The sequence below is a fragment of the Varanus komodoensis genome, unplaced genomic scaffold (genome assembly GCF_004798865.1).
Source record: "Varanus komodoensis strain SLA01 unplaced genomic scaffold, ASM479886v1 scaffold32, whole genome shotgun sequence".
Classification (NCBI taxonomy): Eukaryota; Metazoa; Chordata; class Lepidosauria; order Squamata; family Varanidae; genus Varanus; species Varanus komodoensis.
Genome location: NW_025335798.1, coordinates 23,763,036 through 23,775,226, shown reverse-complemented (window position 1 = coordinate 23,775,226; position 12,191 = coordinate 23,763,036). Strand labels below are relative to the sequence as shown.

At 45.6% G+C, this 12,191-nt stretch overlaps 1 protein-coding gene across 1 annotated transcript in view; it reads right to left on the bottom strand.

Annotated features, from left to right (window-relative positions):
* KIF5C (kinesin family member 5C) overlaps nucleotides 1-1,202 on the bottom strand; it is a 95,773-nt gene extending 94,571 nt beyond the window's left edge. Inside the window, exon 1 of the mRNA XM_044438415.1 lies at nucleotides 1,042-1,202. Within this exon, the coding sequence (XP_044294350.1) occupies nucleotides 1,042-1,167 (126 nt within the window). The 5' untranslated portion in view covers nucleotides 1,168-1,202. The remainder of the gene's footprint in view (nucleotides 1-1,041) is intronic.
* Nucleotides 1,203-12,191: the final 10,989 nt, after the last annotated feature.

The window sequence follows — 12,191 nt, the reverse complement described above, 5'->3', positions numbered from 1 at the left end:
TCCAGAGGAAGGATGATTAACGCTTTGTGGCATGATGCCAACATTTTTACAAGTGTCAGCATTAATATGTATACATAGCAGCCCTATGTATGACTACTCAGAAGTAAGTCTCACAGAGTTCAATGGCATTTACTCTCAAATAATTATGTACCAGATTGCAGCATCTGGCCAATAGGGGTGAGGCACCATAACATTAGCGAGACAAAAATCACTTCAACGAAGGTCAGGAAGGGAAGGAACACAAGGAACCCTCGCATTCCGTGGCTTTTTGGCCTCAATGTTTCTATCACATACACGCACCCCGTTTCTCGGTCCATACCGCTCACGACAGCCTGCCAACTAAGGATAACACTTACTGTCTATCCCGGCGCGCCTCAGGCGTATGCCACAATGAATGTTTGTCTGTCAAAGGTGCCACATGACTCTTTGTTGTCTCTCCTTATCTATGTTAGACACATGCAAAGAAACTTCCCACCCGCACACCAAGCCCTTCCATTTTCTAAACCCGGTATTATTGCTCTGTATGAATTAAGTGATCCACAACCGTTTTTCCCATCGCAGCTTGCCCATTCCGGCTAATGGAAACGAGAAGCGGCTATTCCCCTTTGGGACACCCCTCCCCGCTCCCAATCTCCAAGTTTAGTATCGAGGGAGGGGAAGCGCGCCCTTGTCCTCCCGTGCAGGGGAAGGAGCGTCCCCTTCTCTCCCTCGCCCAGCTGGATCTTGGCCAAGGTCTGGAGCTCAAGGTGAAAGCAGCCTCGACAGGGAGGCAGCCAGCACACGCCGGCGCCGCGAACAATGGCCGGGCGAAGCAGCACAATGCCGAGCGATGGCACGGCACGGCTCGCCACGCAGGGGGCCCGCAGCGATGCTGCGGGGGCGGCTTGGGAGCCTCCTCGATATTCCTGCGGGGGGGAGGTTGATTTGGGGGCGAAGAGGAGGAGAGCCGAAGGCACTCCACCGCCCTCCGGTGAAACACGCACACGCACACACAAGCACTTGCCCGCAAAAAAAGCCAGAAGAGGCGGCGAGGACGCTTACCCCAATGACGACGGTGTCCTCGCCTTTGAATTTGGGGATGAATTTGTCCCCGCGGAGGATCTCCGCTTCGTTGAGGGGCCGGAACCGGCACATCACTTTGATGCTGCATTCCGCGGGGTCCGCCATCTCGCCGCGGGGGAAGGAAGCCGCGGCGCTCGGGGCCGCCGGCGCGTGGCCCTCCCGCCTCCTTGGGTTGGGGCCGCCGCCGCCGCCGCCGCTTCGAGGGCGCTTTCAGCAGGCCAGGGAGGGAGCGAGCGAGGGAGGGAGGCGAGCCCAGTCAGCGGAGAAGGCGGAGGCGAGGCATTGCCGCCTGCCTCGCCACCACGAGCGAGCCTGCCTGGACGCGGCCGGGCACTTAACCCCCCCCCCTCAAAAGTGGGGCGGGGATGGGCCGAGGGAAGGGGGCGCGAAGCTTAGGAGCTGCGGCTGGATTTCTTCAGAGGACGGTGGTGGCCACTACAAAAGACGTGCACGGATTGATAGAAATTCATGTAGCGATTCCAAGTCTTGGGAATGGCAAAATCACGCCGGCCGGCCGGCTTCCCCGCGACACGCTCAGCCCCTGAAGCCTCTCGCCAGCGGTGCAAGCCCGGTCGCTGCCGCCTCCACCCACATCCTGCATCCCCGCCTGCGAACCACCGTCTCGCTCTTTCCCACTCGCTCCCTCAAGGGCTTTGTGACTTCACCGCATTACATCAACTCTCATAGGCTTGAGGGGGAAAGAAGTGACCGGTGCATGCTGGGAGCTGTAGTTCTTGAAACGACAGGTGGAGCGGGGAGGCAGGCGCGGTCGGGGAGCGGCAGAGTGGATGTAGCGCCAGCGTTCCGCTGGCTAGTTTGGCGCATGGAGAATGCTCTGTCTTACTTCTGCATCCTATAGGAAGTGCATTTCCGGTTAAAGGGCAATGGCACATTTTTCGTTTGTTAGCTACCCCTGTAGCTTAAAAAGCTCTTGTCTGAGGTCTGAAAGAGTAGTTGGTGTTTTTATTCTCAGTGTCTTGCTCTGTTATAGCAAACTGTCTTATGATCTAGCTCGGTATGGTCGACACTGAGTGGCAGCTGCTCTCCAGCATTTCAGCCACGATTCCTTCCCAGCCCCAAGTAGAAATATGGGCCATTGCACCTCTGACCTCCGCATGCAAAGCAGGTGGTTTCTACCACTGAGCAGTGCTCTTCTCTCTATCAGAAAACCGGGATGCCTGTCACAAGGTCTTTCGCACACAATGGCTGGATAGAGGAGATAACATACCGATTTGTGTGACCATCTACTGGTTCAACAAACTCCGTTCCCAGGCACATCAGTGGAGGACTACTATGCTGGGAACAATAGATGGCAAAAGAAGGAGGGGACGGCAGAGGATGAGGTGGCTGGATGGAGTCACTGAAGCAGGCAGAGGTGGACTCCGGGGGACGGTGGAGGACAGGAAGGCCTGGAGGGATGTTGTCCATGGGGTCGCGATGGGTTGGACACGACTTTGCGACTAACAACAACAGCCTTTTAATGCCCCCATTTAGCAACTGAGAAAAGAAATTACGGTTGCCCTGTCAATATTCAGAAAAGACTCCTCAATAATCAATTCAGGCCTTTAATACTAAAGGTACTGGAATTGGGAATTAAAGCATTCCTACATGAGTACTACCTCTTTCTTCCAAAACTACGAAATGAATAGTATAAACAATTTTAGGAAGCCATGTTCCTCTCACACCTCCCTCACCCCTTCCCTTCATTCATACAAATATCTTACAGTTCAGTCTTACTGAGAACTAAGCTCCATTGAGTTTAGTGGAGCATCATGTCAAGTGAATGGGTGATTTTAGTTTACTTGTTTAGAGGTCAGGGAAAGATATGCACACACACACATGTTAAAATTGCACACTGCTCTGTGTTAGATGAATTGATTTATGTGATCATGAAAGAATAGTATTTGACATTGCAATGAAACAATATATATATACATTTTTCAAAAATAATATGGCATCGCTTTCATTTCAGATTGCTACCATAGCAATTCTATGTTAATATGGGGCAGGGAAACAGGTTCCTATGCATTGTTCCATACCAATATTCCAATCTTGAGAAAAGTGATTCAGTGTGCAACCCTAAATCCAAGGTTTACTTGCTTATGGAAGCATGCCATATTGATCTCCCTGAGATTTGCCTTTAAGGAGATATTTATGAGATTGCCCTGACATTACACCCTGGAAGGAAACGGTGTTCAATTCATAATATTCTAGAAGAAGGTAGATGACTGGAAGTTCAAATCAAAAGAAGCAATTATGAAGATCACCCAAATCACTAGTCTTTAGAAGTTGATGCCTAGCCCCCTCCTTTCAAAGACTGAACTGCTAGAGAACTTGGAAAAGATGAAAACCTGAAAGATCACAACTTCAGCTGCACACATTAGTGAAGTCTTTAATAGGCATATCAAAAATGACTTTCAAAGACCATGTGAAAATGATTTATAAGAAGAGAGAGAGCTCTAAAATTATTCTTCATTTGTGAAGCAGATTCTAGAAAATATAATACTATTATTTCTATATTGCTCAATATAGAAATATTGAGCCTCCTGGGTTATTTACATGTTGTCCCTAATATGTTAGGATCCTTTTAATACATACAGCAATTGCATTATACATGCTGGAAGATGGTGTTGTTCCACTGCAGAAGAGAACTGAGTTGATACAAGCTGCAGCATTTTTCAAAAGTCATGTTGGCTCCAAATGGCCAACAACTTTTAATGCTACCATTTGCTGGCTTGTGCTTTGAAGCTTCTGAATCATAAATGAACCGCCTCTGGAAATCTAAACTCTTGCCAATTGATCAGGGTCATATATTTTCCCTCTAGCCAGGACTAGGACATTCCTGCTCCCTCATCATTAGCTTCAGTGCATATTTTGTTGACTAGTGATTCCTGCGGGATTTGATCTTTGCAAATCTCTGCCAGCAATGACCTGATCTGAAGCTCTTACGAGATGAATGTGCAGATCCCATTTAGCCATCCACCGGAAGAAATCCATTCCGATCTTATAGATTTAGTGTGCAATCCTCCAAAATTGTACTACTGGAGCTGAAGGGTTTTTTTTCTCATCTAAAAATATACAAAAAGATCACACATTAAACGATTAGCCTTATTCTGAAGCTCATTTTTTTTTAATTTCTGTCTCTCTGTGTTGTTTTGGTTACAGATTCTTTAAATGGCATTTTTGCTTCCTTTTCTAAAGAGCACTTTTAGCTGTTTTTAAGCGAAGCAAAGAATGGTATTTAATTGTAACACTATAATAAAATGCTTTTTACTAGTACTATTATTATTACATTGTATTTCTATTCCCTCTGTAGCCAAAGCTCTTTGAGAGGTTCTCAGTATTTGAGTCACCCACCCAGATTTCAACCAGGCTCAGCCCTGCTTAGCTTCTAAGACTAGGCAGGATCAGGCACTTCAGGTTATACAAAAGCTTTTTAAACTTGTGACGTTGTACTGTTGTATTCTACCACTTTGCCAACATGCAGTTACATGGAGGGAAAGCAGGAAGTGAAACGCTCCTCCTGAGATGCTTAGAACACAATTCTGTGCTGAAATTGAAAGTAGATACCTCAAATTAACATCCTTGGGTTAAAAACCTCTGACTCTTTCTGACAGAAGCAGGATTTTCTCCCCACCCAGTTAGTTTTGTGCCTCTCAACTTCCACAAGCTCTGGTTTAGCTGCCTCCCGTTTGCTAGTTTGCATCAACTCACCTTTCTGGGCTGCATCAGTCAGCAATTTGCCAAAATGGTGGTGGGATGGATAGCCAGAAAACCACTGCGGAGTGTTTGGAGCACTTCAGATGCGAATTGTCAGTCCAGCCCTTACAACTCTTTGGTGGTAAAATTGGTTTACTCTTTGGTTAGTAAAACTGAAGACAGAAATAGCCCATTGCTTAAAGTACCCTGATGAATGTATGTGCATTATACCTTATATTTAAACTCTATTTATTTAATTATTTATTGCATTTGTATGCCACCCCATAGCCAAAGGATATTTATTTATATTCTGCCCATTTTCCTCTTGCAAGGAACCAACGATGGCTTACGTGATCCTCCGCCTCTCACAGCAACCCTGAGAGGTATGTTAGGCAGAGAGGGAGTGGGAGTAGAACCAGATCTCCTGAGTCCCAGTGCAGCGGTCCCAGTGCAGATACACCACACCAGCTTACGGACAGCAGAGGTGAGGGGCCTTCATGGTCCACAATGGGTCTGTCATCCCATTACTCTGAGAGTAATATTTATTGCACTCAGCTGGACTTACTTCTGGACACCTATTTATTTCTTTCATCTGCATGCCATCCAATAGCTCTCTATAGGAGACACAGGGTTGTGCTGTCAGCCTCTAAGCCTACTTCTCTTGGAGCTCTGGCCTCTGTTCACAGTGACTGCAGTTCTTGGATCAATAGTCACCGTGCCTGACTGGGCAGCTTGAGAGCTCTTGCATCGGTACTTCTGTCGGGGAGCCAGCTACACAATATGGAACCGAAGAGAGTGATATTGAGGAACACAGCACCCCAGGTGTGGGGGAATCTGAGCTTTTTCCTGAACTCTTGGAGGTGGGTGGCTCTATGCCATTTATATATGGGCCACCAGCAGCACCGGCCAAGCTGAATGGGCGTGTTTTAGGGAGAGGGGCGTGTGGTTGCTAGCTATGAAAACGGCAGAGTGATGGAGTTTCTGTTTTGTCTCAGAGAGCATTTCTCCGTGTAGTTTTAAGACATATTAGGCAGGAGGGGATCAGTGACCAAAGGGAGCTTGTTGTACAGCGTCATCTTTTAGAACTCTGCTGGTCCTCAGATTAGTTATTGTTTGAGAGACTTTTCCATGCAGATTATTGGATGCTCTATTTGACGTCTGACTGGACAGTTTTCACTAGTAGTGAAGTCCGCTAAACACACGTGTATGCAAATTTAGAATTGTGGAAATTTCCTTTACTTTGTAAAATGAATGGAATACTTAAACATACATTTTAGGTTCTTTATCCACCTTTATTAGAACCAAACAAAATGTTCCAAAATAGTTGACAAGCTTCTGAGTTCTAGGACAGGGGGTGGGGAATATATCTGATACTGAAGTCACAGAGTTTATTTAACCTTAAAATGCAGTGTAGGAAATTATTCCAGATTTGGATAGATGAGGCATACACATGTATTATGCATGTTTCATGGTACACCTAGGATTGTTGGAACAGAGAAATGTAACACGTGAACCCAGTGCTGGTGACACATTTTTGAGGGAATCATTGATGGACCTGTCCCCTACCTTCTCATCATAATTGTCACCAGTCACTGTTGATCCTTATTTTCTCTTCTTATTGCTGCCATCAGCAGCAGTAGGGAGTGGCATCTGTTTTCTCCTCCTTACTACCATTTTCGCTTGGGCCAGAATGTGAGGGAGATGAAAGAAGCAGATTGTAAGGACAAAGAGATGCACTAAGTTCTTTTCATCAAGACTCTGTTGGAACGTGAGTCTGGGTAGGTTTCTGACCATACCTATGCTTGACACAGGTATGGGGATTCTATAGCTTCAAGCTATAATTTAAAGACCATGCAAGGATTCTCTTTTCCAGGATGGCTCTGCTTAAATACAGCATTTACTGGCACTCCGAGAGTTAATTTGGAAGTTCAGTTTTCCAAAGATTTATTTTTCTGTCAAATATGCCATCTCCAGCTCTTCCTGAGATTATCTTATTGTTGCCTGATTGCTTGTTCATTTACTCATAATTACGAACACTTTTGTTAGGTTAATTTCTGTATCTTCACTAGAATTGTTTCCCTTTTTAGCAGGAATTGACAATGGTTTGAGGTTAAGTATCTGACCTGGATTAACTATAGCTGCTTATATCTATAGCTGCACAGATATCAATGATATGTAGCTGTGTTTTATAGCTGGATCCTGTGCATGTTTCCTTGGAAGTAAAGCTCCTCATGTTCAATGGGGCTTCCTACAAGCTAGGTTTTTATAAATGTATGCCCTTTAGGATTGCATTTAGATTTGCTTTCTTCCATATTTTTACTCAGGCAAAAAGGGTGCAAGCAGCCGGCTGATGCTGCAGAAGGATGCGCGCAGGACAGACAGAAACCAGCTGAGTAGTGGTGCCCAGTGGAGGGCTGTGCCACTCAGCTGATTCCCGCTCCTTGTCCTTTCTTGTTCCTCCTTGTACCACAGGCATCTCCAAATCAGCGCCCACCAAGTGCCTTTCCAGAAAGTGGCAGCAATGAGGGAGAAGCTGCACTCTCCCTGCTTCTCTTTTAGGCTTTAGGCTTCCAGAGAAAGGTCCCTGACCAACTTGGCCTGCCCCTGCCCCGGTTCAATGAGACACTCACTTTTCTTTCATGAAATAACTTTGGCATGGGCATTTGGTTACTTTCAATTGGCTTCACTCCAAAAGTCATAGGGCTGTTTGAGCAAAATGAATAGTTTTGTCAACTTTATATTAGAGAACATAATGACTATTAGAATAGAGATAGCAGTTTGAAAGGTAATCTTTCAATAATAGGTACAATTCAGACTGTACCTATTCCATTAATCAAATACATTTAGACAGGCATGTTGACACATTACTCAGCACAGGAGTGATGTTTTGCTTTTGTCCAAATCCAAAGGCAAATAGCCAAGCCATTACATTTTGGGTACATTTTCCTTAATTTATATCAATTAAAGAACAAAACAGTGTGTTCCAACAGTGCTGGAAGGTTTACTTTGAATTAATATGATGATGGAATATTGGAACTGGGTCCTATAGACATTCTGATTCATTTGATAATTAATTTCTGGAATAGTTCATTGTGTTCCTGACTGGCTATGCCCCCTTTACTCTGCCTAACTTCTTTTATTTCTAGGGTAGGACCTTTACTGACCTTTACTTGTAAGATAAAACTTCAGTAGGAAAAATCTGCACTTACACCTTTCACTCTAGTTGTGAAACTTGGTTACTGAACTGCAAAAATACCCAAACTACCTCAAAATAATGCAGTAGATTCTACACAGGGATTCACTAGATATTATAAACTGTGTAAATTAAAAGTTTTTAAAGAAGAAACATGAAACACAAAACAATTCTGTGGCGCTAGAGGAAGTATGGAGCATACGGGACTTGTAGTGCACTCGGGTAACAGGGGACTGCTAGGTTTTCACTGTCAGAACCTGACAACCTCCCATCCTTGTTATTGTCCTTTGTTGGCTGTTGCCTAAGCACAGCTATGCAAAACTCCTGGATTTTACCCTAGTTTATGAGCAGCTCTTACTTCCTCCCTGGGGAGCAGGGTGGGGCAAAGAGAAAAGCAGTGCTCCACAGCCTGCCTTGTCCTGGACTGTTGCTGGCTGAAATGAGATGTACTGCCATCTTGGCACAGGGCACCGGGTTGGGGAAGGCTGGTCCAGGGGATGCAGATGTGAGGAAGACATACATTCCTTCAATGCCAGCGGTCAGCTTGTTTGCCTCAGGGCTATAAGTAGGAGAGGGGTGCTGGTAGGACACAGACTCACTGCAGCCACTAAGTTTCCCATGTTCAAAGGAAGGTCTAAAGCAGGGGTCCTCAAACTTTTTCAACGGGGCCAGTTGAAAGGTGCCGGCGGTGGGTGCAGGCTGTCAAGACAGTGCCAGCTGGGGGGGGGGGGGGAGGGGACGGGGGGGGGGGGGGGGGGTACGCATGGGGAGGTGCCGGCTTGCTCACGAGGAGATCCTTTTCTCTGAGTGAGTCCACAACCATCTCCACATGAGCAAGCCACGTGCCCATGCATGCACGCGTGTCGAGTGCCAAACCTCTGGGGTGGGCCGGTTAAATGGGCATGGCGGGCCGCATCCAGCCCGTGGGCTGTTGTTTGAGGACCCATGATCTAAAGGGACAGACTAGGTGTATTTGTTTAAATGTGCATAGCAGCCTCTCTGTAGAGGGGAATCCCACATCATCAGGATTCCCCTCTGGATGGAGGTTTCTGCTCAATCAAAGTAACATGAGTAGAAGCTCCCCTCTTTACACATCCCACATCAGCACCAGCAGGTCAAAGTCTGAGAGAGCAGAGCTTGAGTGATAGCCTGGGTTCTTCTCCACATTTAGCTGTCACATGAATAGCTCTAAGATTCATGAATCTAGTAAGTCTGTGACTGAGTTTTGTTGAGGTGTAGAATGGAAGAAGAGTGGGGGGGATTTCTCTGGGCATCATGGTTGGAAGGCTATGCTCTGCTCCATTTATGGGCGAGGGGGCTCGTGTACAACTGCAGCACCATTCTGGAGCCTTTCATGGCTAGGAAGTCCTGACTTGGCACCCACACCACCCATTCCTGAACTGGCTTCCTTCATTAGTGCTAAGCAGATTGGGAGATTTCTTTTCTCACAGCGGCAACAGGCCCAGAAGTTCCAGCCCATTGTTGTTTCCTGCAGCTCTCTGGGGTTTCAAACAGTATTTTTTTCTCTCCAGCTCTGTCTGAAGATGCCAGGAATAAAATGGGGTACATTCTGCATGCAAAGCATGTTTTAGTCCTCAGCTAATGTACATTACAAAGTGATGCACATCCTGTTACTAGATGGCATGTTTACAAGAAAATGGTACCTTCAAGGTGTACATCTATTTAAGATTCCAATGACAAGCATCCAAAAAAGTGCACAGTAGCCACAAAGTAAGGTATTTTAGTTAGTGTTGTCCCTTCTTCAGTAGTGATTCCCTAAAGCAAGCTGATAAAAGGAACAGCAAGAAGACAAAAGTTCTGTGGCTGAACTGGTGATGTTCAGTTCTGTGCATTCAGTTCAGTTCAGTTTTATGTGGGAAGAGTATGCATGAGCCACATCCTCTATAGCACTGTTATTCTTGACATTCATATTACCACTTCTACAATAAAGCAGAGCAAAGGAACATGAGCAACTGTTTCCACTGGTCATGATGATACATCTCAGATGAGTGTGTGAATAAGGCCCTACAGTATCCTATTTCCAGCACAGTTTGCAAGTTGCTTTGGTTTCTTTGGCTTCCCAGTACAAGTCAGCACAAACCACTACATGCAAAGTCACTTTTTCAGGCTCTTCAATACACTATGACACTTGCATATGCCATGAACAAGTCTCTTACAGGAAGGATAAGCAAGTTCCAGCTTTGAGACATTTGGGCTACAAGCCACAGGAATCCCTGCCACCATGCCCAATAGTCACAGTTCTTGGGGTTAGGGGTTTGAACCTGGTGGCTTTCTTGGCCCCTTCCAACTCTCCTATTCTGTGATTTTATGATTGTTGAGAGTTGCAGTCTAAAATATATGAAGATATTGTCTATTCCTGCCCTATGAAAACTCCTGACATTATGAAGTGCTACTGGTTCAAGCTTATACAAAGATGTGTACTATGGACTGTCTACACTACAAGTCCACATACCTTTAGCTTAGAGAAGAACAACTTGTACTGCTCTGGATACTGTTGGACCATAACTCCCATCCTCCCTCATTGGCTATGCAGGCAAAGCCTAGGAGTTGCAATCCAACAACATCCAAATGGTCACTTGTTGCCCAACCTATGCACTATCTCCTAAGGACTGTTTACATTCACATCCTTGCAAGTCACAAGGGAGAGCAACATATTAACTGAAAATGCTCCTGAAAGTCATGCTGTTTCCTTCTATGCAGATTTTTAAAAGTTTATCTCTCTTCTGTTCTAATCTTTTGCAAGTGGAAATCACCAAGAACACATTTTAATTTCTCTCTTCCTAAGATTCTTTATATAACTGATGACAAAGTATTAACCATGGTATCATCAGTGCATATCAGGGGTCCTCAAACTACGGCTCGCGGGCCAAATACAGCCCACCAAGGTCATTTACCCAGCCCGTCTCAGAGCTTTCAGACTCGTTCAGAGAAAACCATCTCTGAACAAGTCTGAAAGCTCTGAGCCAGCGCAGGTGTACTCTGAAATTTTCAGTTTCGGAGACTAGCAGAGAGCCAGTGCACGTGCCAAATTGTGACAGCTCCCTTCAACTGAACATGTGCTGGATCTCTCTGCTAGATCTGACTACCTCCTGCTGCTGTGCTGGCCTTGCCAGCATGAATTGCGCATGCGCCGGCTCTTCCCCCTATTGCATGCATGCATTGGCTCAGAATACAGAAGAGAGGAGCGATTATGGAACCAGACATTGACCTTCTCATTAGCCAAAAGCAGACTCATACTTCCCATTGAAATAATAAGTTTATGTTGATTAAAATTGTTCCTCATTTTAAATATAGTGGTACCTTGGCTCAAGAACTTAATCTGTTCCATGACTCTGGTCAACCCAAATTGGTCGTGAGCCAAGTCAAATTTCCTCATAAGGTTCAATTTAAATAAGGTTAATCTATTCTGTATTTTTTTTAATCACAGGGAAGATGGGCATGATCGTGGGCGTGCTCGGGGGGGAGATGGGGCGATCATGGGGGCGCTCAAGGGAGAGACAGGGCGATCGCAGGTACGCTTGTGCAGGGAAGACGGGCGTGATTGCAGCCATCTTCTCCACCCCCCTGAGCACGATCGCAGCCATCTCCCCTGAGCACAACTGTGATCACACCTGTGCAGGGAACATGGGCACGATCGCGATCATCACCCGATGCAGAGTTCACGACCTGAGGAAAATTTTTTCTGAAATTTCTGTTCACGACTCAGTTTGGTTGTGAAGTGAGGAGTTCATGAGCCGAGGTACCACTGTATTGTATTTTTCCCCTTTTTTTAATTTTTGCACTACAAATAAGGTATGTGCAGTGTGCATAGGAATTTGTTCATATTTTTTTCAAACTATAGTCCGGCCCCACAACAGTCAGAGGGACAGTGAACTAACCCCCCATTTAAAATGTATGAGATCACTGGTGTGTATGTCTATTTGAAAAAGAGAAATTTTGGCATATAAAGTTTGAAATAGTTAGTTCAGATGTGTTTGGACACCAGAAATTCAGGAAACCGTTAGATTATAATCAATGAAGCAGAATTTTGTAGATTCCTTCAGCACTTAAGTAATTATATTTAGATGATTCTGCAAAAGCACATACAGCCTAATTTACAACTGAATTAGGGATTTGTCTAGTACAGTGGTGGCAGACCTATGGCACGCATTCTGCAGTGGGCATGCAGAGCCCTCTCTGTTGGCACCTGAGCCAAGTCGCCCCAGCATCTGAGCAT